Source organism: Mustela nigripes, chromosome 2, assembly GCF_022355385.1.
Source record: "Mustela nigripes isolate SB6536 chromosome 2, MUSNIG.SB6536, whole genome shotgun sequence".
In the NCBI taxonomy this organism is placed as follows: domain Eukaryota; kingdom Metazoa; phylum Chordata; class Mammalia; order Carnivora; family Mustelidae; genus Mustela; species Mustela nigripes.
The window spans coordinates 63,001,727-63,029,477 of record NC_081558.1 but is presented as its reverse complement, the minus strand read 5'-3'; the positions used below and the strand labels follow the sequence as shown (position 1 = coordinate 63,029,477).

General features: G+C 37.6%; 1 protein-coding gene across 6 annotated transcripts in view; it reads left to right on the top strand.

The window, feature by feature from the left end:
- The window catches only part of GOLGA4 (golgin A4), a 135,339-nt gene that overhangs the window by 91,504 nt on the left and 16,084 nt on the right, over positions 1-27,751 (top strand). For all 6 annotated transcript variants that reach the window (XM_059390576.1, XM_059390575.1, XM_059390574.1 and 3 more), the window contains 4 exons: positions 17,597-17,710; positions 17,862-17,882; positions 18,342-18,410; positions 20,649-20,724. In XM_059390576.1, coding sequence (XP_059246559.1) covers positions 17,597-17,710; positions 17,862-17,882; positions 18,342-18,410; positions 20,649-20,724 — 280 coding nt within the window. The remainder of the gene's footprint in view (positions 1-17,596; positions 17,711-17,861; positions 17,883-18,341; positions 18,411-20,648; positions 20,725-27,751) is intronic.

The following is a 27,751-nucleotide window of genomic DNA, read 5'->3' as shown; positions in this document are numbered from 1 at the left end:
ACCTCTAGTACTATGTTGAATAGCAGTGGTAATAATGGACATCCCTGCCGTGTTCCTGACCTTAGTGGAAAAGCTTTCAGTTTTTCTCCATTGAGAATGATATTTGCAGTGGGTTTTTCATAGATGGCTTTGATGATATTGAGGTATGTGCCCTCTATCCCTACACTTTGAAGAGTTTTGATCAGGAAGGGATGCTGTACTTTGTCAAATGCTTTTTCAGCATCTATTGAGAGTACCATATGGTTCTTGTTCTTTCTTTTATTGATGTGTCGTATCACATTGACTGATTTGCGGATGTTGAACCAACCTTGCAGCCCTGGAATAAATCCCACTTGGTCGTGGTGAATAATCTTTTTAATGTACTGTTGAATCCTATTGGCTAGTATTTTGTTGAGTATTTTCACATCTGTGTTCATCAAGGATATCGGTCTATAGCTCTCTTTTTTTGGTGGGATCCTTGTCTGGTTTTGGGATCAAGGTGATGCTGGCCTCATAAAATGAGTTTGGAAGTTTTCCTTCCATTTCTATTTTTTGGAACAGTTTCAGGAGAATAGGAATTAGTTCTTCTTTAAATGTTTGGTAGAATTCCCCCGGGAAGCCGTCTGGCCCTGGGCTTTTGTTTGTTTGGAGATGTTTAATGACTGTTTCAATCTCCTTACTGGTTGTGGGTCCGTTCAGGCTTTCTATTTCTTCCTGGTTCAGTTGTGGTAGTTTATATGTTTCTAGGAATGCATCCATTTCTTCCAGATTGTCAAATTTATTGCCGTAGAGTTGCTCATAGTATGTTCTTATAATAGTTTGTATTTCTTTGGTGTTAGTTGTGATCTCTCCTCTTTCATTCATGATTTTATTTATTTCGGTCCTTTCTCTTTTCTTTTTGATAAGTCTGGCCAGGGGCTTATCAATTTTATTAATTCTTTCAAAGAACCAGCTCCTAGTTTCGTTGATTTGTTCTATTGTTTTTTTGGTTTCTATTTCATTGATCTGCTCTGATCTTTATGATTTCTCTTCTCCTGCTGGGCTTAGGGTTTCTTTCTTGTTCTTTCTCCAGCTCCTTTAGGTATAGGGTTAGGTTGTGTACCTGAGACCTTTCTTGTTTCTTGAGAAAGGCTTGTACCACTATATATTTTCCTCTCAGGACTGCCTTTGTTGTGTCCCACAGATTTTGAACCGTTGTATTTTCATTATCATTTTTTTCCATGATTTTTTTCAATTCTTCTTTAATTTCCCGGTTGACCCATTCATTCTTTAGAAGGATACTGTTTAGTCTCCATGTATTTGGGTTCTTTCCAAACTTCCTTTTGTGGTTGAGTTCTAGCTTTAGAGCATTGTGGTCTGAAAATATGCAGGGAATGATCCCAATCTTTTGATACCGGTTGAGTCCTGATTTAGGACCGAGGATGTGATCTATTCTGGAGAATGTTCCATGTGCACTAGAGAAGAATGTGTATTCTGTTGCTTTGGGATGAAATATTCTGAATATATCTGTGATGTCCATCTGGTCCAGTGTGTCGTTTAAGGCCTTTATTTCCTTGCTGATCTTTTGCTTGGATGACCTGTCCATTTCAGTGAGGGGAGTGTTAAAGTCCCCTACTATTATTGTATTATTGTTGATGTGTTTCTTTGATTTTGTTATTAATTGGTTTATATAGTTGGCTGCTCCCACATTGGGGGCATAGATATTTAAAATTGTTAAATCTTCTTGTTGGACAGACCCTTTGAGTATGATATAGTGTCCTTCCTCATCTCTTATTATAGTCTTTGGCTTAAAATCTAATTGATCTGATATAAGGATTGCCACTCCTGCTTTCTTCTGATGTCCATTAGCATGGTAAATTCTTTTCCACCCCCTCACTTTAAATCTGGAGGTGTCTTCGGGCTTAAAATGTGTTTCTTGGAGGCAACATATAGATGGGTTTTGTTTTTTTATCCTTTCTGATACCCTGTGTCTTTTGACAGGGGCATTTAGCCCATTCACATTCAGGGTAACTATTGAGAGATATGAATTTAGTGCCATTGTATTGCCTGTAAGGTGACTGTTACTGTATATGGTCTCTGTTCCTTTCTGATCTACCACTTGTAGGCTCTCTCTTTGCTTAGAGGACCCCTTTCAATATTTCCTTAGAGCTGGTTTGGTATTTGCAAATTCTTTCAGTTGTTGTTTGTCCTGGAAGCTTTTAATCTCTCCTTCTATTTTCAATGACAGCCTAGCTGGATATAGTATTCTTGGCTGCATGTTTTTCTCGTTTAGTGCTCTGAAAATATCATGCCAGCTCTTTCTGGCCTGCCAGGTCTCTGTGGATAAGTCAGCTGCCAATCTAATATTTTTACCATTGTATGTTACAGACTTCTTTTCCCGGGCTGCTTTCAGCATTTTCTCTTTGTCATTGAGACTTGTAAATTTTACTATTAGGTGACGGGGTGTGGGCCTATTCTTATTGATTTTGAGGGGCGTTCTCTGAACCTCCTGAATTTTGATGCTCGTTCCTTTTGCCATATTGGGGAAATTCTCCCCAATAATTCTCTCCAGTATACCGTCTGCTCCCCTCTCACTTTCTTCTTCTTCTGGAATCCCAATTATTCTAATGTTGTTTCGTCTTATGGTGTCACTTATCTCTCGAATTCTCCCCTCGTGGTCCAGTAGCTGTTTGTCCCTCTTTTGCTCAGCTTCTTTATTCTCTGTCATTTGGTCTTCTATATCACTAATTCTTTCTTCTGCCTCATTTATCCTAGCAGTTAGAGCCTCCATTTTTGATTGCACCTCATTAATAGCTTTTTTGATTTCACCTTGGTTAGATTTTAGTTCTTTTATTTCTCCAGAAAGGGCTTTTATATCTCTCGAGAGGCTTTCTCTAATATCTTCCATGCCTTTTTCGAGCCCGTCTAGAACCTTGAGAATTGTCATTCTGAACTCTAGATCTGACATATTACCGATGTCTGTATTGATTAGGTCCCTAGCCTTCGGTACTGCCTCTTGTTCTTTTTTTTGTGTTGAATTTTTACGTCTTGTCATTTTGTCCAGATAAGAGTAAATGAAGGGGCAAGTAAAATACTAAAAGGGTGGCAACAACCCCAGGAAAATATGCTTTAACCAAATTAGAAGAGATCCAAAATCGTGAGTGGGGAGAAAGGGGATAAAAAGAGGTTCAAAAAGGAAGAAAGAAAAAAAAAAACAAAAAGAAAAGGAAAAAAAAAAGAAAAGAAAAGAAAAGAATTTTTAAAAAAAGAAAACACCTAAGAAAAATGTAAAAAAGAAAAAATATATATATTAGATAAACTAGTAAAAAATCGTTAAAAAAGAAAAAGGCAACAGTTAAAAAAAAATTTTACCCGAAGGCGAGAAAAAAAAAAAATGAAAAAGAAAAAATTAAATTAACTGCAAGACTCAAAAAAATCACAGGAAAAAAGCCATGAGTTCCGTGCTTGGCTTTCTCCTCCTCTAGAATTCTGCTGCTCTCCTTGGTATTGAAACCGCACTCCTTGGTAGGTGAACTTGGTCTCGGCTGGATTTCTTGTTGATCTTCTGGGGGAGGGGCCTGTTGTAGTGATTCTCAAGTGTCTTTGCCCCAGGCGGAATTACACCGCCCTTACCCGGGGCCGGGGTGAGTAATCCGCTCGGGTTTGCTTTCAGGAGCTTTTGTTCCCTGAGCGCTTTCCGTAGAGTTCCAGAGGATGGGAATACAAATGGCGGCCTCCTGGTCTCCGCCCGGAACTGCCGAGAGCCCAGGGCCGCACTCCTCAGTGCGCGCTCAGAGAACCGCGCCCAGTTACTCCCGTCTGCCTGACCTCCGGCCGCGCTCCGAGCTCACTGAGCCTGTGACCGGCTCAAGGTCACCCCGAGCTGCGAGCTTACTGTCGGCTCTGTCTCTGTAGCCGGCTTTCCCGTTCCAATACCCGCAAGCTCTGCGACACTCAGACACCCCTGATCCTTCTGTGACCCTGTGGGACCTGAGGCCACGCTGACCCCGTGTGGGCTTCGCCCCGGTTTAGCCTCTGGAGCGATGTCCCTCAGCGGAACAGACTTTTAAAAGTCCTGATTTTGTGCGTGGTTGCTCTGCCGCTTGCTGGGAGCCGGCCCCTCCCCCTGGGGTCTATCTTCCCATCGCTTTGGATTCACTTCTCCGCCGGTCCTACCTTTCAGAAAGTGGTTGTTTTTCTGTTTCCAGAATTGCTGTTCTTCTTCTCTTCGATCTGCCGATGGATTTTCAGGTGTTTGCAATCTTTAGATAAGCTATCTAGCTGATCTCAGGCTAGCTGAAGCAGTCTCAGCTTGCTACTTCTCCACCATCTTGACTCCTCCTCGTGTGTGGAGCTTTAAAACAACTGTTATTCCTTAAATGATTAGAGAATGTTCGAATTGGAAGATACATTAAAGTTCGTTTAGTCTTTCTTTCTCTTTCTTTCTTTCTTCCTTCCTTCCTTCCTTCCTCCCTCCCTCCCTCCCTTTCTTTTCTTTTCTTTTTTCTTTTTCTTTTCTTTTTTCTTTTTCTTTTCTTTTTTCTTTTTTTTCTTTTCTTTCTTTTGCCAAAGGCAAAGCCAGTTCAGCATAGTTAGGTGATTTATCTAAAACTTCACAGTGAGCACTGACCCTTCATTAGCTTTATATAATTATAAAGACTTCTCTCTAAGAAAGGAACCTGGGGAAGGCAGTAGTTCTTTATCATGGATAAGTAAGTCAGGGAGCTTCCTTTGCAGGGGACGAACTGTGCCACAGCTAGCATGTTCCCTCTTGTGAACAACTTCTCTTTCTCTGGATGTGTGGAGTAGCAGACAAAAGACTTTCCAAGGTCATGACAGACCTCTATAATAGACGGGTGTGGAAATAGGGAGGCAGATAAGAACGTTAACCTGTGATATGGTTCCTCCTTGAAAATTGGGTGTATATTAGGGAAATTAAAGGAATGATCCTTTAAGTTTCTCGCTTGGGGACAGGAACTGGAGGGTGAGGGAAGGAGTTGGGTGGCCTCTTCTCCAAAATGCCTTCCTGTGCCTCAGACCAGCACTGTCCATTAGAAATAGAATGCAGGCCACAAATTTGAGCCATATATGTAATTTAACATTTTCTAGTATCATTAAGAAAAGAAAAAGACAGGTGAATTTAATTTTTTAAAAAGGTTTTATTCAAATTCCAGTTAGTTAACATGCAGTGTAATACTAGTTTCAGGTGTACAATATAGTGATTCAACACTTCTCTACAACACCAGTGCTCATCGCAGATAGTGCACTCCTTCATCCCCATCCCCTCTGGTAACCAGCAGTTTGTTCTCTATAGTTAAAGTCTGTTTCTTGGTTTCTTTCTCTTTCCCTCCTTCCCTCCTCCCCCACCCGACTTTGCTCATTTGTTTCTTAAATTCCACATATGAGTGAAATCATTTGATATTTGTCTTTCTCTGACTTAGTATGTGAACTTAATTTTAATAGTAATATGTTAACACATGATATCCAAAATATTATCATTTCAGTATGTGGTGAATATAAAAATTACATATGGATTATTTCTTTAAGTTTTGGTATGTTTTTATGTTTGCAGCCCATATCAGTGTGGATTAGCTAATTGTGCTCATAACCACAGTTCTGGGATGGCCTATGGCTACTCTGTTAGACGGTGTGGCCCCAGACTTTTAACTGCTGGGTCTAGGTCTGACTTTGATAAATAGGCAGTTCCTATCAGAAAACTCCAAATACAAACTCTGTCTTGAAGAATTTCTTTTTAAAGGTACAGATTTGGGGCACCTGGATGGCTCAGTCAGTGGGTTAAAGCCTTTGCCTTTGGCTCGGCTCATGATCTCAGGGTCCTGGGATTGAGCCTGGCATCGGGCTCTCTGCTCAGTGGGGAGCCTGCTTCCCCTTCTCTCTTTGCCTGCCTCTCTACCTACTTGTGATCTCTCTCTCTCTGTGTCAAATAAAGAAAGAAATAAAAATCTTAAAAAAAAATAAAAGTACAGATCTTACCAAAGTGCTGTGGTCACTCAGTCTGTTAAGTGTCCAACTCCATGTCAGCTCAGGTTTTGATCTCAGGGTTGTGAACTTGAGCCCACAATGGGCTCCATGCTAGACATGGTGCCTACTTTAAAAAAAAAAAGGTACCAATGTTACTAAAAGAGATACTAGCAATTCTTAGCAAATGCTATATTCCTTTGATTCTGAGATATTCTCTACCATTCTTCCATTTAAAAATTTCGAGAATTTGAGTTTCCTGTGGGGTTTGTATGTTTTATGCAGTGGTGTATTTTCACCTTCTGGAAAGCTGTTATCAGATGATTTTTCTGAATGATGACATTGTAGAGGGTTGTGCTTTTGTCATCCTTTAAAACAATTCTGTGATTTGCTAATAGCAGCATAGTGGAACACAGAGACGTTTCATTTTCCTGCCTTTACTGTCTTAGGTAACATTCTTACTACTTCCCCCATTTAAAGATACTGGTGACTTTTGTCATCCTTGATTCATACCTCTTTCTTTCTCAGCCCCTCACACATATGCATCCTCACACCTATTAGGCATGAAATCTGTTTGTCTTCCCTGATTTACTAGGCAGGGAAATCATCTGTATCTGTTTAATTGTATACCTCCAACACAATAGCCAACATAGAGTAGACTCTTCAGAATATAGTTTTCATTGAGTCATACTGCATGTTCTTCTCCTCTAAGCGCAGCTACTGTTGCCACTGTCTGACTATCATTGCCACTCTCTGACTGCCAATCTTCCATTTGGTCTGGTCTTTTGTATTATCCAGCTGATGTTTTTGCTGCTGGTTTTTTTCCCTAAAGTATCCATCTCTTCTTGTCAGAGGTATTTTCTGTCTTGAAATGAGAATGTGATCATACCACTTCTCTTAAATACCTTCAGCTTCCCATTGTCCCAGTGATACCTCCTCCAGTTCATTTGGTGCTAGATGAACTCAACTTCAGCTTGTTCTTTATCCTATTTTACCTTTGGTTATGCTTTTCTGTGTGCCTAAAGAGCACTTTCTCAAGCTTTGTGAATTAGTAAGTTAAGTTATTACCATTTCTCAAATTTGGGCTTTAAAAAATAAGATTTCAGTTTAACTTTTATTTAGAAAACAATTTTTGAATAAAGTCTTTTCATACAATTTAAAGATCAAAATAATATTAAAAAGTATAGGGGCGCCTGGGTGGCTCAGTGGGTTGAGCCGCTGCCTTCGGCTCAGGTCATGATCTCAGGGTCCTGGGATCGAGCCCCGCATCGGGCTCTCTGCTCAGCAGGGAGCCTGCTTACCCCACTCTCTCTCTCTGCCTGCCTCTCTGCCTACTTGTGATCTCTGTCTGTCAAATAAACAAATAAAATCTTAAAAAAAAAAAAGTATAGAGAATGTTCTGTAATGAAAACCCATTCCTGTTTTCTGTATTCTACATCTTGCCCCCTTTTTCTCCACAGGTAACCATTCTTCTTTTCTCTTTTCTTTTTAAAAGATTTTTATTTATATGAGAAAGAGAGTGAGTGTGCCTGAGCAGGGAGAGGGGCAGAGAGAGAGAGAATTTCAAGCAGACTGTGCGCTTAGAGTGGAGTCTGACACGGTACTCAACTGCCATGACCCTGAGAATCATGACCTGGGCCAAAATCACGAGTTGGACACTTAACTAAGCCACCCAGATGCCCCATTCTTTTCTTTTTAAAAACATTCCATTTATTTAAGTAAATAAAACCCAAACAAAAACAGTTCATCCATTTCTCCCACCTCCCCATGCCCTACCTCTGGCAGCCACCAATCTGTTCTCTGAATCTGTGAGTTTGATTTTTAAATTTTACTTACTTACTTTTAGATTCCACATATAAGTGAGATCATTACAGTGTTTGTTTTTCTCTCTCACTTATTTCATTCAACGTAATGCCCTTGACATCCATCCATGTTGTCACAAATAGCAAAGTTTCATTCTTTCTTGTGGCTGAATGTTATTTCTCTGTGTATATGTGTTTGTGTGTGGATTTGATAATTTCTTTATCCATTCATCTATGGATGGACACTTAGGTTGTTCCCATATATTGGCTATTTATTATAAATAGTGCTACAGTGAACATTGGGTACCTATATCTTTTTGAGTTAGTGTTGTTGTTTCTTTGGATAAATACCCAGAAGTAGAATTGCTGGATCATATGGTAGTTCTATTTTTAATGTTTTGAGGAACTTCCACACTGTTTTCCATAGTGGCTGTACCAATTTACATTCCCACGAACAGTGCACAAAGATTCCCTTTTCTCCACATCTTTATCAGCACTCATTATTTCAATTTTTGGTTTTTTTTTAAATAATAGTCATTTTAACAGCTGTGAGGAGATTGTCTCATTATGGTCTTGATTTGCATTTTTCTGGTAAGTAATGATATAGAGCATCCTTTTATGGACCTGTTGGTCTTTGGGAAAATGTTTATTTGGGTCTTCTGCCCATTTTTTTTTTTAAAGATTTTATTTATCTATTTGACAGAGATCACAAGTAGGCATAGAGGCAGGCAGAGAGAAAGGAGGAAGAAGTCCGCCACTGAGCAGAGAGCCCGATGTGGGGCCCAATCCCAGGACCCCAGGATCATGACCTGATCTGAAGTCAGAGGCTCTAACCAACTAAGCCACCCAGGCGCCCCCTTCTGCCCATTTTTTAATATGATTTTTTTCTTTTTGCTGTTGAGTTGTATGAATTTTTTATATATTTTGGATATTAGCCCTTTATCAGATATCAGCCCTTATCAAAATACCAGATCAAATATTTTCTCTCATTTAATAGGTTGCCTTTCTAGTTTGTTAACGGTTTCCTTTGCTATCAAGAAGCTTTTTAGTTTGTTGGAGTGCCACTTGTTTATTTAGGTTTTGGTGTCAGATTCAAAACTATTGCCACATCTGTGTCAAAGAGCTTACAGCCTTTGTTTTCTTGGAGGAATTTTATGGTTTTACATCTTACATTCAGATTTTTAATCCATTTTTAAAAACGATTTTATTTGAGAGAGAGAGAGCACAAGCAGGGGGAATGGAAGTAGGGAGGCAGAAGCAGGCTCCCTGGGGAGCAGGGAGCTCTCTGTGATGTGGGGCTTGATCCCAGAACCCAGGGTCATGACCTGAATCATAGGCAGATGCTTAAATGACTGAGCCACCCAGGCACCCCATTTTAAGTTAATTTGTATATGGTGTGTGATGGTAGTCCAGTTTCATTCTTTTGTATATGGCTGTCCAGTTTTCTATGCACAGTTAAATGAAGAGACTGTCCTCTACCCCATTATATGTTCCTGGCTCCTTTGTTGTAAATTAATTGACCATATATGCATGGATTTATTTCTGGGCTTTATCCTGTTCCATTGATCTTCACATCTATTTTTATGCCAATACCATACTGTTTTAATTACTATAACTTTGCAAAAATAGTTTGAAATCAGGGAGTCCTCCAGCTTTATTCTTCTTTCTCATGATTGCTTTGGTTACTTGGGTTCTTTTCCAGTTCCTTACAAATTTTAGAATTATTTGTCTAGTTCTGTGAAAAATGCCCTTGGCATTTTGATAGGGATTATCTTGAATTTGTAGATTGCTTTGGGTGGGATAGACATGTGACAGTATTAATTCTACCAGTCCATAAGCACAGAGTCTCTTTACATTTATTTTGTATTTTTCAGTTTCTTTCATCCATGTTTCATAGTTTTCAGAGTACATGTCTTACTCCTCCTTGGTTATTTATTCTTATATATTCTTTTATTTTTTTAAGATTTATTTATTCATTTGAGAGAGAGAGTGCACAAACAGTGGGGGAGGGCTAGAAAGAGAGAAGGAGAATCCCAAGCAGGTTCACTGAGCATGGAACCTGATGGGGTGCTCAGTTTCATGACCCTGAGATCATGACCTGAGCCAAAACCAAGAGTTGGTTCCTTAACCGACTGCGCCACCAGGCACCTGCCCCAGTATTTTATTATTTTTGATGCAGTTGTGATTGTTGGGATTGTTTTCTTAAATTTCTGATAGTTTATTTATTGGTGTATAAGAATGCAGTAGATTTTTTTATATTGCCTTTTATCCTACAACTTATTATTTTATTGGTTCTAACAAGTTTTTGATGGAGTCTTTAGGATTTTCTATATATAATATGTACTCTCTGGATAGTGACTGTTTTACTGCTTTCTTTCCTTCTTCCCACTTTGGATGCCTTTTATTTATTTTTCTTGCCTAATTGCCTAATTTTATGTTGAATAAAAGTGATTAGAGTGGGCATCCTTGTCTTGTTCCTGATCTTAGAAGAAAAGGTTTCAGCTTTTCTTTGTTTGCTGTGGGCTTGTCATATTTGGCCTTTTCTCTGTTGAGTTACATTCCTCTGTACCCACTTTGTTGAGAGTTTTTATTAAAAATTGTTATTGAATTTTGTGAAATGCTTTTTTGGCATGTATTGAGATAAATAATCATATGATTTCTATCCTTCATTTTGTTAGTGTGTATCACATTGACTGACCTACAAATGTTGAAACATCCTTAATCCCTGAAATAAATCCCATTTGATCATGGCATATGATCCTTTTAATGTATTACTGAATTTGGTCTGCTATACCTTGTTGAGAATTTTTCTCTTTATGTTTATTAGGCTATGGCCTGTATTTTTTGCATATGTGTGTGGTGTCTTTGTTTGGTTTTGGTGTCAGGGTGATGCTGGCCTTTTAAACGGAGTTTGGAATAGCTCATTCTGTTTTTGGAAGAGTTTAAGAAAGGTTGGCATTTTTCTTTGAATGTGCAGTATATTCAGTGAAGCTGTCTGGTCCTGGACTTTTGTTTATTGGGAGGTTTTTGATTACTGATTAAATCTCATTACCAGTAATTGGTCTGTTCAGATTTTCTACTTCATCATGATTTAGTGTTGGTAGGTTGAATGTTTTTAGGAATGTTTCTGCTGGGTTCTCCAATTTGTTAATAGTTTTTCATTGTATTTCTGTGCTGTCATTTATAACTTCCTTTTGATTTCTGATATCATTTATTTGAATCCTCTTTATTTATTTCTCAGTGAGTCTAGATAAAGATTTGTCAATTTTGTATATCTTTTTAGGGAACCAGCTCTTAGTTTCATTGATCATTTTTCTATTGTGTTTTTAATCTTTATATCATTTATTTTAGTTCTAATCTGTTACTTCCTTTCTTCTGCTAACATTGGACTTCATTCACTCATTTTCTAGTTCCTTGGGGTATGTGTAAACTCAGGCTGTTTATTTGAGAATTTTCACATTTCCTGAAGTAAGCATTTATTGCTATGAACTTCCCTCTTAAAACTGCTTTTGCTGCATCCTATAAATTTTAGTATGTTCTATTTCCATTTTTATTTGTCTCCAGATCTTTAAAATTTTTCTTTTGATTTCTGTTTTGACCCATTGGTTGTTCAGTAGCATGTTGTTTAATCTCCACATACTTGTGAATTTTCCAGTTTTCTTTGTGTGTGGGGAGGGGTGAGGTTTTTAAAAATTATTTAAATTTTGTTTACATACAGTTGACACAATGCTACATTAGTTTCAGGTATATACCATAGTGATTCAGCTTCTCTATATGTTATGCTACACCCACCATAGTGTAGCTACCATCTATCAACATACAATGCCATTGTTGACTATATTCCTGGTGCTATCTGTGCCTTCCAGTTTTCTTCGTGTAATTAATTTCTAGTTTCATACTGTTGTCCTTGGAAAAGGTGCTTGATATGATTTCAGTCTCCTAACTCTATTAAGACTTGTTTTGTGGCCTAATATATGATCTATGTTGGAAAATATTCTGTGTGCACTTAAGAAGAATGTGTATTCTGTTGCTTTGCAAGGAATGTTCTGTATATTTCTGTTAAGTTCATTTGGTCTAAGATGTCATTTAAGGCCATTGTTTCCTTACTGATTTTCTGTCTGGGTGATCTATCCATTGATGTGAGTAGGGTTTAGAGTCCCCTACTATTATTATATTGCTGTCTCTTATTCCTTTTAGGTCTGTTATATTGGGTGCATAAGTTGGGTGCATAAATATTTTTAAATGTTTTTTGTCTTTTTTTATTGGGTTGACCCCTTTATCATTATTATGTAATATCCTTCTTTGTCTCTTTTTTTACAGTCTTTGTTTTCAAGTCTTACTTTGATAAAAGTATTGCTACCCTGGCTTTTTTGTTTGTTTGTTTCCATTTGCATGGAATATCTTTTTTCATCCTTTTACTTGCAGTGTGTGTGTCCTTACATCTAACTGAGTCTCTTGCAGGTGGCATATAGATGGGTATTGTTTTTAACTTATTTAGCCATTCTGAATCTCTTGATTGGAAAATTTAGTCCATTTACATTTAAAGTAGTTACTGATAAATATGTGCTTGTTGCCATTTTGTTCATTGTTTTCTGGCTGTTTTTGTTTCTTTCTGTTCGATTCTTCTTTTCCTGTTTTCTTTATATTTCGATGACATTCTTTGCTGGTGTGCTTATCTTTATCTTTTGTATATTTATTATAGTTTTTGCTTTGTGGTTACCATGGGGCTTACATAGAACAACTTATAACAGTCTTTTTTAAGTCGATAACAGTTTCAGTTTGATCCCGTTGTAAAGCTCAACATTACAATCACTTCTTGACATTTTATATATATATATGTTTTTTAAAGATTTATTTATTTATTTGATAGAGAGACAGTGAGAGAGGGAACACAAGCTGGGGGTGTGGAAGAGGGAGAAGCAGGCTTCCCGCCAAGCAGGGAGCCTGATGCGGGGCTCAGTCCCAGGACCCTGGGATCATGACCTGAGCTGAAGGCAACCACTTAATCGGCTAAGCCACCCAGTCACCCCTATCTTGTGTATTCCTTAATTCATTATTGTAATCATAATTATTTTTACTACTTTTGTCTAACTTCCATCTAGCTTTATAAGTGATTATACAGTAAATGCAACAGCCATCTCTCTCAGTCTTGAAGGATTGGCCTCATGTAGGAGATAAGCCTTATTGTTCAACCCTGCCTCAGCTTTTGGTTGTCTCTTAAACCTTTATGCTTGTCCAATCAACATATTATGTTTTTAATAGTTTGCGGTAGTTGAGGTTGTGCTACCAACCTGTCAGTAGTTCAGAAGGAAGGATCTCAGCACCTAGATTCATGCTGATTGGAAGCCAGACCCTCAGGCATCAGCTTTTAAAAATATGCAAACATATATAGTCTTGTGGGATTGCAAGCTAGTGTATGCCCTGCAGGCCACCAGAGGCAGGGAGTCTGGAAGTGTACCTTGAATGGTGGTCACAAAAATCAGGGTTCCAAATGAAAGTGTGAGCTCTTTTCTGGGTGATACTGGCAAGCTAGAGCAAGGCAGAGGAAGGGCGAGCTCCATGGTGGCATTCACTGCCTTTGTTCCCTGAGAGCAGCTCCACAGACCACAAAACTTGTGCCAAACCTGAAGCCTGCCCCTCAGGCCAAGTTCCAAGACAAGCAAAGAGGCCTCCTTTACAGAAAGATTGGGGGGACGTTACACTTCAATCCACTGTCTATGTAGTACTCCAGGGGTTGGTAGTCTGCCAAGAACCATCTCTCCAATTGCCATAGTCCTGTGGGATCCAGGAATACAAACTGTTTTGGCCACCAAGGCCAGGTGATCAAGGGGTGTCTCTTGGGCAGTAAGTGGCAAAAATCAGGACACGGGATATGGGTAAAGTTCCCCTCCAGGAGACACTGATGCTCTGGAGTATGGCAGAGGGTGAGCTCAAAGACGACTTGAGGAAAGGATTACATTCTGCATTTAGGTGCATGTTTAAGTAGCAGCCTTCCCCTTAGGCCAGTCATGATGATTAACCAATAGGTCTCCTTCACACAAAGTCTGAACTCCTGTGTCTATTGTCTCTTGCTGTGCCCTTGGGGGTGGTTAGCTATTTAAGAACCTTTTCTCTGTTGGTTACAGCCCTATGGGATCCTTGTGCACTGTCCACCAGAGCCAGTATAGCTGTGTTCCCTGGCAGCAGCTACAAAAATTGGGACAGCAGATGGAGATTTGAGCTCCTTTCTGGGTGATATTATTAATTACAGTCTCATGGGTCTAGGAACACAAGCTCCCCTGACCTCCAGAGCCATGTGGTTAAGAGGTGTACCCCTAGATGGCAGCTGCAAAAATCAGGGCACCAAATGACTAAAAGCTCCCTTCTGGGAGATACTAGTGCTCTGGAATGTGTCAAAAGGAGCATGCAAAATGGCACCCACCAGTCTGTGTCCCCAGAGAAGGCAGGCTCCTAGGTGTGTGTGTTAAATTAGATGTCTGCTCTTCAGACCAATGCTTTAATAGAACAGGTGAGTTTCCTTCACTTGAAGTCTGGATGCAGTTGGCCACCTCTTTGCTGGGCCCTGGTGTGGTTGAATCCAGGCACAGGAACCCTTTAAGAGTGGCTTCTCAGGGGGTGCCTGAGTGGCTCAGTAGGTTAAGGCCTTTGCCTTTGGCTCAGGTCATGATCCCAGGGTTTTGGGATCGAGCCCCACATTGGGCTCTCTGCTCAGCAGGGAGCCTGCTTCCCCCTTCTGTCTCTCTGCCTGCCTCTCTGCCTACTTGTGGTCTGTTTTTCATATAAATAAATAAAATCTTAAAAAAAAAAGTGGCTTCTCAGATTAGTGATCAGATTAGTGTTTTGTGGGTATCAAGATGTGAACCTTTTGGCTTTCAAAGTTAAATGTCTGGGGGGCTTGCTCTCAAGTATGTATGTCTTAAAAGTTGGGATGCTCAATGTGGCTTTCAAACTTTTCGGTCCTCAGAAATTCTGGGTTTGAGGTTCCTCTCAGTTGTTGGTTGTCATGCTGGGGATGGGATTTATGAGAAGGTAGTATCTTAGCATTTCCTACCCACTTCATTGTGGTTTTTTCTCTCATTTGCCTGATGTGTAGCTGTCACTCAGCCAGGCTTTTTTGTTTTTTATTTTTAAGAGGAAATTGTTCCATATTTAGACTCAGTGTGTCCATGGGTGGAGGTGAGTTCAGAAGTATTGCCACCTTGAGCCAGAAATCAATGATTAGTTTCTTTCATGATATTGCAGTATCTTATGTAAACAGATACAAAAATGTAACGTGTTCTACTTTTTCACTTTTCTACTCAAAAGTTTGCTTTTTGAATATTCTTTTCTGTATCATATTGTTTTAACATACAGTTTTTTTTTAGAACCCCTTAAATATTAATTGCACCTAAGTTCTTTTGGTACTCATCTGTATTCATTACTTCACTTATAACATGAATTTTTGTCATATATGCATATGTGTGTAGGGAAATATAATGTGTATGTCCTTTCTCCTAGATTGTAAGCATCTGGCAGGCAGGGATTTCGTTATTCATCTCTAGTCTTGAAGACCTAGCCATATACTTGGCCCATACTAAACACTGGTAAATTTGAGGGAGGTGACGTGTAGGGCAGGGAAGAATCCAGTTGGGAAGAGGGAGTGATGACATCTCAAAGGAAGAGCTGAGTACTCATGTAAGTGAATTTAAGTAATAGCCTGGTCCCAACTCAGAGCAGTCCCACTGGGAGGAAGTAGCTTGCTACATTAGATACAAAACTGGTTTCCTTTGACATTGACTATATTTTAGTGATTTGGCTTTGGCATAATAACTAGTTTTTCAAACATGATTTCTATGGATGTGCATTAACATTCAGATTAACTGGTTTTCCTTATTGTTTTTACGTTGAAGTAAACAATACTGTTTTTTTTTTTCTCCTCCAAGAAGAACAACAAAGGAATTTACAAAAGTGTTTCTTAAATTGGAAGTAATGAAGAAGGGATTTTTTTTCCTAATTCTTAGCAGGCTTGATTTAGATGGTATCCCACAACTGTCAAAGGAAATGCCAGATATAGCTAACTGTCAGTTAAAATCTGGGCCTAAGGGCACCAGGTGGTTCAGTTTGGTTAAGTATCTGCCTCTTGATTTTGGTTTGGGTCATGATTCCAGGGTTGTGAAATTGAACCTCATGTCTGGCTTCCTGCTCAGTATGGAGTCTGCTTAAGATTCTCTTTCTCCCTCTGCCCCCTGCCCTCCACCCCTGGCTCTCTCACCAATCAATCAGTCAATCAATCAATCAGTAGAAAGAAAGAAAAAGAAAGAAAGAGAGAAAGAGAGAAAGAGAGAAAGAAAGAAAGAAAGAAAGAAAATAGGATAGAATAAAATAAAATAATATAAAATTTGGGCCTAGTTGAATAAGTATAGAGGTGATCCTTTCAAAGGTGCCTAAACCACATTGACAAGACATCCACACAAGATATTCCATGGTAGACTGAAAACTGTAAACCAAGACTGTGGGCAGTAGCATATTTACAAGAGTTTGAGGTTGATGGTGTTTTAGGAATGGAGGCTGGGTACAAGTGGGCCTCAACAGGGACATGGCTCCAAGTGAGCCTCAGCGGGGAGATGTCTAAGGAGGCTGGTTACTAGACATCTTTGCTTTGCTTATGTTGCCAGAAAGAGTTTGTTTTTTTTCAGTTGGTCTAAGTTTCATGACCAGTGGTATTTCAAAGTATATTTTCCAAGTGTCCTTACGGTTCATTGCCTTATTTTGTGTCATTGGGCCTCTCTCTATTTGTTTTTTGAGGATCATGTTTCTTGGTTCTGTCAAGTCAGCATCTGTTAAATCAGATACTCATTTGTTGCTGTTTTTCCTGTTCAGTCTCTTACTCAGCAAACACTTGTCCTGTCTTCATTACTCAATCTGATCAATATTCCAATTCCAAATGTTCTTATAGTACAAAGGTTATTACAAGATTTATAAGAGCAAGAAGAGGTCTGGATTGCTCTGTATAATAAATCATGGCAGTTACTAAGATAAATGAAGAAATGTAAAATGGGCAATGGCCTTTACTAGGGCAGTCAAAACAGAAGAGAGAAATGATTTGTATACCAAATTTTCTAAGTAGGATTTTTGGACCAATAAGTCACATATACTTTTGCAGGCTTGTCCTTTTTTTTTTTTTTCCGCAAAGTTCAGGGCAAATGGAGAGATTACATGGTTTTTAATACATTACACAATAATTTTTTTTTTTTCAAAAATAGAGTTTAGTTGAACATTTTACCTTAAAGAACCACTGGTGTGGTTTGGGGACAGATGTATAGATGTTCAGGTTTGCTGAGCCAGGACAAAGAATCATTTCCTCAGTTACACAGCTTATCTGAAGGGTTGAGATAAACCTCCACAATGTCTTGTGATCAGTAAGTTGCAGGCTGGTTGATCAGTGCTGTGCCTAACAGTATCTCCTACTTTGTATTAATGGATATTTTCTGGAAATCAAATCCTAATGTAGAGAAGGGCAGAGTCCCTAACACACAGGCTCTGTGCCAAGTTCTGTCACCACACTGTTACATACCTGATGGTCAAGCCTGGAAACCCTAGTTTAAGGGAGAAGAAACTGCTTGATGGACTTTATGGGGTGGGGACAGACTTGGGGAGGGAGCAGTAGTATGGTGGGAATAGCGGCCTTATGTTAAAAGTGGGACATGAAGGAAGGTGTTTGAGCATAGTCGCAAACGGCAATAGAAACAGTGGTTTGTGTCTCCAGAAATATTTAGGTATTTGTTTCTCCTTCAGAGGTAGTTTTCTCAACACTCTATTGGGTCTATGATGTTCTTTTTGCTATGTTCATTAGCACTTTTTCTTTTTTTATCCTAAAGGCTCGTGAAGAAGAAATGACTGCTAAAGTAATGGACCTGCAGACTCAGCTGGAGGAGCTACGGAATAAGTACCAGGAAAGGCTGCAGCAGGAGGAGAGCCCTGGCAATGATAAAGTGAGAGGAATTGGACTCTGAAATCTTATCACTCTCTTAAGACTAAAACACTTAAATTTTTATTTTCTTGTTATTTCATTTTAATCCTTTTTATTGTTTCTTATAGACTTTAGTGTAGTATATACTCATTTTTTTTCTTTTCCCTTTTCAGATAACAATTATGGAATTACAGGTAAGTCATTGAATTTGACTGAAAACAGTATATTTTCAGGAGTATTTTGTAGGGGTTTTTTTCTTAAAGATTTTATTTATTTGAGAGAGAGCACAAGTGGGGGGTGGGATAGGGGCAGAGGTCCAAGCAGACTCCATTGAGCAGGAAGTGCAATGTGGGGCTCAATTCCAGGATCCTGAAATCATGACATGATCCGAAGTCAGGTGCTTTACCACCTGAGCCACCCAGGTGCCCCAGGAGTATTTTGTGTTTTAAAAGTTAAAAACAGGGCGCCTGGGTGGCTCAGTTGGTTAAGCAACCGCCTTTGGCTCAAGTCACGGTCCCTCTCATGCTCTCTCTCACTGTCTCTCTCTCAAATAAATAAATTTAAAAAAAATTATAAAAGTTAAAAACAAAGATAATTTACCAGGCAATGATGAAATCCATATGCATTTCACATCTGACTTCTTGTTTTTTTAGACACAACTAGCACAGAAGACTACTCTAATCAGTGATTCAAAGTTGAAAGAGCAAGAGTTCAGAGAACAGGTACAGGTTTAATTGGTGCCTTTTATTTTGAACTGACTTAATTTATGTTCTTATGTACTTGGATCTCATTTAGCTAATTTTTAAAAATGAACTGATATAATACTCATTTAATAGCTGGCTTTGCAGTTTTGTCTTATACAAGAAATTTTATTTCCAAATCTGAAGTTGCTGGAGGATATCTCTTAAATTCATGATCACATGTATTTAAACAAGAACATTTGCATCTTATTATTTCTAGTGTTTAACATCTTGGATAAAATTTTGTGTTTATTTGTAATAACAAGTTTTAAAAAAAGATGCTTTTGTTTTTATCAGAGGGAAAATCTGTTGACATAATCTTTACTACTTTTTCTTAGTAATTAAATTGTCTTATATAATAAATTTTATCCATATATTATCCAGTAATTAGATTTAAATAGTACTGTATTTATATGTCTAGAAGGATGCATAAGCATGAAAAGACCAGTATGTGAATCTGTGGTGCATCATCTTCAGTAGTCTTTTTTTCCAAATTCTGGAAGAATAGTGATACAAGTCAGCAGGCTCTTTGAAGGTTACATCTCTAGGGATTTTCCAGTTTTTGTTTTGTTTTGTTTTAAAAATTATTTATTTGAGAGAGAGAGCACACATGCAAGCAGGGGAGGGACAAAGGGAGAAGGAAAGGGAATCTCAGGCAGCTTTCCCACTTAGTGCAGAGCCCAACATGGGGCTTGATCTCACAGTCCTGAGATCATGACCGGGGCTGAAATCTAGAGTCAAGTGCTTAACTGACTCAGGCACCCAGGTGCCCTAATTTTCCAGTTTTCTTAAAAAAGTCATACATACAAAAATCTTGACAGTTGTTGAAATTAGGTAATGGATAGATATATATGGGTATGGATTGTACTGTATTCTCTATGGTCAATTATGTTTGAAAACTTTTACTATATATATATTTTTTAAATCATAAAAATAGATGCTAAGTCCCAATGCTACTTTATTTTTTTCTATTTCCCAGTGGTTTATCTTTTCTCATTTATTCTCAAGGCTACTGCTTTAAAACTCCCTTCTTATAGCATCCTCAAATCTTCAAACTGTGCTTGGATGGCAATTTTTGTATTAGTTATTTTTGTGGTCGTGAAATACACATAAAATTGACCATTTTGACCAATTTAAAGTGCACAGTTCATTGACATGTAGTTCATTCACAATGTTTTGAAAATTATTATCTAGTTCCAGAACATTTCATCATACCCTATAAGGAAACCTCATACCTGTGAAGCGATACTCCCCATTACCTCCTGGCAACCACTAATCTATTCCTGCATCTACAAATTTGCCTCTTACAAGTATTTTACATAAATAAAATCATATAAAACATAAACTTTCTTATCTGGCTTATTTTACTTAGCACAGTGTTTTTAAGGTTCATCAGTGTAGCATGTATCAGTACTTTATTCCTTTTTATGGCTGAATATTATTTCATTATAAGGATATACCTCTATACTTCATTCATCAGTTTATGAATGTTTGGATTATTTCTACCTTTTGGGTATTACATATAGTGCTGTCAGGAACATTTTGTACAAGTTTTTATTTGACTACCTATTTGCAGTTCTTTGGGGTATATACCCAGGAATGGAACTGTTAGATCATTTGTAATTTTATCTTCAGCTTTTCTGATGAACCACCAAAATACATAGTGGCACCATTTTACATTCCCACCAACAATTTCATATAAGGATTCTTGTTTTTCCACATCCTCACCAACAAGTTGGTATGAACTATCTCATGTTTTTAATTTGCATTTTTCTAATGACTAAGGTTGGACATCTTAATATCTGCTTGTTAGTCATTTGTATGTCTTATTTGGAGCAACTCTGTTTAAGCCCTTTGCTCATTTTTTAGTTGGGTTATTTGGTTTCTTGTTCAGTTGTATTCTTTTTCTATTCTGAGTACAAGTCCCTTATGAGATAAGGAATTTGCAAGTATTTTGTCCATTCTGTGGGTGGTCTTTTCATTTTTTGATAATATCATTTGGGGCACAAAAGTTTTACTTTTGATAAAGACTATTTTGTATATTTTCTCTTTATTCTCTGTGCTTTTAGTGTCATATCTAAGAAATCATTTATATTAATTATATATGCCTGTATTCTGTCTTTTAGGTATGAAAGAATCTAATAGCTATAGCAGTACTTTCTTTTACATATGGTTTCTATATTAATCTTATGAAATGATTTGAATATTGATTACTTTTAGATTCACAATTTAGAAGACCGTTTGAAGAAATATGAAAAGAATGTATATGCAACAACTGTGGGGACACCGTACAAAGGTATGAGTGATCTCTTGTGTTATCCATGGTTATCTCTTATTGCTGGATTTATGGAGGAGTTTTATTTTTGTCTTTGCTAATCTGCTCTTTACAATGAGTATATTTTACTTTTGTAATTTACCAATAACAGCTAGTTTTAAGGAAAGAATGATAGTAATCTAAAACAAAAATAACTCATATTTGTTACCAAAAAAAAAAAAATCAAAACAATGCTGCAGTATGTAAGTGGAACTGCAGGTTCCCACTTTATTCTGTACTCTCCAGATGGAAGCAATCTTTTTGTGTATTTTTCCAGACTCTTCTGTATGTTTGCAAATACATAATCTACAACATGTAATCATACAGACAGTTATATCTTTAAATGATTCTGTTTTTTACTATTACCGTAATGCTATAATTACTGATATTAAACTCAGATGAAGGAGAAGATGATTCCATAAAAATTCTTATATTCAAGGTAGTAGAGGGTGATTTGGAAACATTCTCTTGCTTGAAATAATATATGCCACTTACAAAGGATTTTAAAGATGAGCCTGAGTGTGTATATAGTTGTTCCCTTGAGATAACCATGATCTTTGAATAATCTCATAACAATTTTCCCCTCTGTTTTGCTGCCTCACTTCATTAAGAATAGTTTTATTTTGTTAAATGTTTTGTAAAGCTTTCTGCTTTTTCAGGGGAGCACTAGGGCATAAATCTAAATCATTTTACATTGTGTTTTTGAAAGCTCTTATTGCAGTGAAATAACACAAGATATTATACAATTTTTAATTAAATTAAACAAGGACTTGCTTTGGATTCTCTCCTGAATGCTCTTTAAAAACAAGAGAAAACCAGCTTGGAAGTGTCCCATGGCTCATTGCAGAGAAGACTCGGCCATAAGGAATGTTGGCCATATCTAAGTCAGCACATACGATTGTCAGCTCAACTGTTGACTCAGTGCTTAGTACTACATAGAGAATATTGATTCTTTTCATTTATCTCAACTTAAGATTTTTATAATTTTCTTTTTTGGGCAGTTTTGAATTGTAAAATGAACACATGTGTACAGTGTATTTATTAACACTATGCAAGTCTCCTCTACCATCCAAAAGTAGAGCATTCCTGTGATACCTTTCATAAGCGGAAATGGTGTAAAGCAAAGAAGCAATTACAGTTAGTTTATATGGAAAAAATTTTAGCATTCCTAGATCCCAAAAATACCCTCTCTTAGGCTTTTTGGATACTATAGGACACATCTTACTAACAGATGTGCAGAATAAGTCGAGATAAAACACAAATGTTTACGTACACAGTTCAGAGCTCTGACAGCTTGAAACTGAGTGTGGTTCCTGGGGAAGGAGCTTGGTGGAGCCACTCCTGTTGCTGGAGGTGTATGCTGCCTCCCTAATGGCTTGCCACGAAACAAATGCTGAACACTATTTTCACTTTTTGCCTTTTTCATAAAAGCCAAAAACCTCTTCAGTTTTTTTCAGTTACCAAAGACAGGTACTAATGTAGGTTTTTGTAAAAGCGTAACATGAATTTTCGGAAGGCAGGGGATACCTGAATAGAACTAAGTGCCAGGTCTTGTTTTGTATGTTGGCTCTTTTAATTCTCTCATCAACCTGGGCAGTGTAATTGAATATGCACATTAATCTCTTCACCATGCTTCCTTTTTAAAGAGTAGAGTAGAATGAGCATCCACCAGGCAGGAAGAAATAAAAAGTTAACTAGTTCTTCAAAACCGCTGTGTAGGCCTCTGCAATAATAGCTTTATTCCTCTCCTCCACTGGCTTTTTTTTTTTTTTTCCTGACTGTATGTTAACTGTTCTCTTGTTCTTTATTGTTTACCACCTACATATATATTGCTAAGCAATATTTTGTTTAGCTTTTGCTTGTTTTGGAACTTTACATAATAGAATCAAACTGTATGCTTGTATTTTTTCTTTTGCTTAACTTAAGTTTTGAGGTGCATCCATGTTGTGTGTAGCTCTGGTTCACTCATTTCCATTTACTAATTTTGTACATTTTTGTACATGTCTCATGTGGAAGATTTCCTCTGTACAACTAAGACTGGAATTGCTGAGTCATCAGATATGTACATTCTTGTGCACATCCTATCCCAGGTTGGCCAAACTAGATACAATTTGAAGATAATGTAGGAAACTGTTTTCTATATTTTTTTGTACTAATTTTCATTCTCACCAGCAGTGGATAAGAGCTCTCGTCACTCTAGCTCCTTAGCAGTACTGGATTTATTGAGGCCATTTAATGCTTTACTGATTAAATTCTGTGCTGTGACTTGTAATTTTAATTACATCTCTCTTATTCGTAATCAGGTTGAACATCTTATTTGATTGTTCTTTTTTAAAAAAAGATTTTATTTATTTATTTGAGAGTGAGCGAGCATGCACAGATGTGGGAGGGGCAGAGGAGGAGGGAGAGGGAGAGAACCTCAAGCAGATTCTGTGCCAAGTGAGGAGCCTGACGTGGGAATCAGTCCCACGACCTTGAGATCAAGACCTGAGCTGAAACCAAGATGTGGACTCTCAACTGACTGAGCCATCTAGGCACCCCAGTAGTTCATTTTTTAGTCACTCATTTTAGCTGTGTGTATTTCTTTTGTGAAGTTCCTCTCCATTTCTTTTTGTTTGTTTGTTTCTAGAATTATCTATCATTTTCTCATTGGTTTGCAGGAATTTTTTAAAAATTCTGAATATTAATCCTTGTTTATATATGTATACATATATACATATTATAAAAATAAGGATTAATATTCAGAATATAATACATACACCTATATAGCATACACACACACACACATATATAAAATAAAGATATTGTACTTGTTGCTGTTTTCTTTATTGTCTTCTGTTCAAATTTTTTATTATGGAATTTTTTTAGACATATAAAAATAATGAATATGGCATATAATGAGCACACATGTCCACATCAGCCACCCTCCAGAATTATCAAGCCATAGCTAATCTTGGTTCATCTCTACCCCAACCTTTCCTATTCTTAGTCATTGGATTATTTTAAAGTAAGTCCTGGATATTATATCTTATTTCATATGTAAACTTTTCAGTATATATCTATACAGAGGATTCCTTAGAAATAACCATGGTACTAATATCACACTTAAAAATTTCACAGTAACTCCTTAATCAAATAACCAGTCAGTGTTCAGACTTACCTGTTTAGGTAAGTCTGTTTTCCTGTTTACTGTTCAGACTTTCATAAATGTTTTCTGGTAGTGGTGGTGGGAAACAGCTGATTTATTTGAATCAGTAGCCAGGTAGTACCCTTACTGCTTTGATTGAGAAATCACTTAAATCTCTTTTTAAAACTCTAGATTCCTTGTCCCTCTCCCTTTCCCTTTCTCTTTCCTCTTGTTATTTATTTGTTAAAGAGACCAAATTAACTAGTGCGTAAATTTAAGGCCTTCTGAATTCTCAGTGCTCCATCCCCTAGTAGTTAGAATGAAGGGCTTGGTCAGATTTAGATTTGTGTCACTGGCAATAGTACCTCCCAAAGGGAGCCGAACTGCATGTTGTTTCACATCAAAAGACACATGTTTTTTTTGTAACTACTTTTACACAGTAACACGTGTCATCAGTCTGACTCATCACCTTTCACCTTAGATTTTAGCACCCGGTGGGGACTGTTTGCCAAGATCTGTTGTTTCACTAGTCATTGTGTAATTGTGATATTCACATTCTCCCATTTCTTGTGCAGATATTAACTGAAATTCTTCTGTAAATGGAAATTTTCCCACGTTATCTATGTGGTTACCTTGAAGTATAGCTCATACAGGGAAAGCAGAATAAGTTCTTTTTGCCCGACTTAGTTATTCCATGTATTTTTTTAAAGATTTATTTATTTATTTTTCAGTGTCTGTTTTAGCAGCTTTAGTCTGCTAGATTTGTCTATGCCTGCTCTAATACTTCACTCTATTAATTATGATGACTTAATAGCCTATCTTGCTGTTTGGCTGGGGAAGCCATCCCACTTTATGTTTTTCAAGAGTATCTTAGCTATCCTTAGCTCTTTGAATGTCCATTTAAGTTTTAGAATCAGATTGTCAAGTTATACTCAAAACACACACCCAGAACTGAGAGGATTTTTATTAGAATTGCATTGAATGTGTAGAAAAATTGAAGAGAATTTGCACTTCTATGGTATTGAGTCTCCAATCCATAATCATGATATCTTTCAACATTTACTTAGGTCTTCTTTAATTTCTGTCAATAATGTTTATTATTCTGAGTAGTTCTCTTGTACCTCTTTTGTTACATTTATTCTTAGGTGTCTGTAAAAGTAGTTTTTTATTTTTATTTTCCAATTAAATAAATGCATGTACAGTTTTAAAGAAAATCTGAGCCAAGTCTGCTTTTAACTAAAATTATCTGTAATGCACTCAGTTGATTACAATTGTGTTAAGTATAGTTAAATGGATTTTCCAGTTGCACATTTTGGGATTGAGCCTACGTAATGTACTGTATTAAAAATGCTGAGTAGGAAAAAAAATGCTGAGTAGGGGTGCCTGGGTGGCTCAGTGGGTTAAACCACTGCCTTTAATTCAGGTCATGATCCCAGAGTCCTGGGGATCCAGTCCATATCAGGCTTCCCCTGCTCTGTAGGGAGCCTGCTTCTCCCTCTCCCTCTGCCTCTTCCCCTGCTTGTGCTCTCTCTCTATGTCAAATAAATAAATAAAATCGTTTTTTTTAAATTTTATGATACTTTTGCACATTTTTTTTAATTTTTAATTTTTTATAAACATATAATATATTTTTATCCCCAGGGGTACAGGTCTGTGAATCGCCAGGTTTACACACTTGACAGCACTCACCAAAGCACATACCCTCCCCAATGTCCATAATCCCACCCCCTTCTCCCAACCCCCCTCCCCCCAGCAATCCTCAGATTGTTTTGTGAGATTAAGAGTCACTTATGGTTTGTCTCCCTCCCAATCCCATCTTGTTTCATTTATTTTTCTCCTACCTACTTAAGCCCCCATGTTGCATCACCACTTCCTCATATCAGGGAGATCATATGATAGTTGTCTTTCTCTGCTGGACTTATTTTGCTAAGCATGATACACTATAGTTCAACCCACGTTGTCGCAAATGGCAAGATTTCATTTCTTTTGATGGCTGCATAGTATTCCATTGTGTATATATATATAAATAAATAAAATCTTTAAAAAAAGTGCTGAGTAGGGCGCCAGGGTGGCTCAATGGGTTAAGCCATTGCCTTTGGCCCTGGTCATGACCTCAGGGTCCTGGGATCGAGTCCCACATTGGGCTCTCTGCTCCTCAGGGAGCCTGCTTCCCCCTCTCTCTCTGCCTGCCTCTCTATCTACTTGTGATTTCCCTCTCTCTGTCAAATAAATAAATAAAATCTTTAGGAAAAAAAAGAGATGGGTAGACAATCTGGCAAGCACCTTTATTTAAATAACTGATTTCCACTCTCATTGCTTAAAACCCAAAGTAATAATGAGAAGAGGAAGAAATCTCTTTTATATGACACTCTTAGGGAGAAGACAAGAAAAAGGGTACTTGCATTGAAAAACAGTATTAATTACTTGTCCAGGAAAATGGCTATACATAAGTAATCTACATGTTTATAATGACAAAATCAATTATTTTCTGAAAAGGGCACAGCATTGTAAACTGTTGCATTTGCATCAATCTAAGGGAATGAAACACTTAAGTATGATATATAGATAAATGGCTTTTGAAGAGGAAATAGTACATTACCAGTATTCAGTTCTGGTTGCTCTGTATTTGCAAAGTGTGGTTTGAGTGAACTGGGACTCTAAAAAAGTGTACATTTTTAAAAAATGAAATATTCCAAACATACAAATGCATGCAAAGTAAATATCACGTGTGAGGGTTGGTTAATACCTATGAATTCACCCTCTAGAACATTGCCAATGCTCCTTGTGCTGCTTTTAAGTCTCCCGTCTCTGTTCTCTCCCAAGGGTAACCAATGTTAACATGCTACAGCATGTATACAGTTCCCTAAAACAATTGACTTTAATGTTTTACATGTTTTGGGCTGTATAGAAATTATAGACTGTGTATATTCTGCATATTCCTGCCCTTTTTTCAACCAGCAGTATGATTTTGAATTTCATTCTAGATGCTATAATTTAACCATTTTGAATGCTGAATTTAGTAATAATACATTATATCTATATACCATATTTTATTTATTCTCCTGTTGGTGAACCTTTGAATTGTCTCAGTTTTACTTTTTTTTTTTTTTTTTAAGATTTTATTTATTTGACAGACAGAGATCACAAGTAGACAGAGAGGCAGGCAGAGAGAGTGGGGGCGGGGGCGGGAAGCAGGCTCCCTGCGGAGCAGAGAGCCCGATGCGGGGCTCGATCCCAGGACCCTGAGATCATGACCCGAGCCGAAGGCAGCAGCCCAACCCACTGAGCCACCCAGGCGCCCCTCAGTTTTACTTTTATAAACAGTGTAACTGTGAACATTGACTTCTGGTGTACATGTGAAGCACTTCTCTAGGATGTATTGGTAGGACTTGAATTTTTGCATCATAGAATATGCTCGTCTTCCACTTTATGAAGTTCTGCGAAGGAGTGCCAGGTTGTTGTCTGTAGTAGTTGTGTCCATTCACACTCCACAGGCAGTGCACAGCAATTTCCATTGTTCTGCAAAATCACCAGTGCTTGATGTTATCTGACTGTTAGGATTTTACTAATCTTGTATGTGTCAGTAATACTCCATGAAATTTCATTTGTTTCTTTTTATTGAACAAATGGTGGTTTGAATTCTAAGCCAAAAGAAATGTAAAGTTATAATGAAAGGTCACTTTCAGCTTTGGCATTTAGAGGTTTAGGTATAGTTCATCGTCCAACAGTAGAAGCCTTATTATATTATCTTGCTGCATAGTGTGATTTCCTGTATTCAGTTTTTAAAAAATCCTCTGTTATCAAGGTATAAATTTACACATAATATTCAGTGTGATTTCATATACCTAAACTGTATTTATTGTTTACTTTTAGGCTGAAATG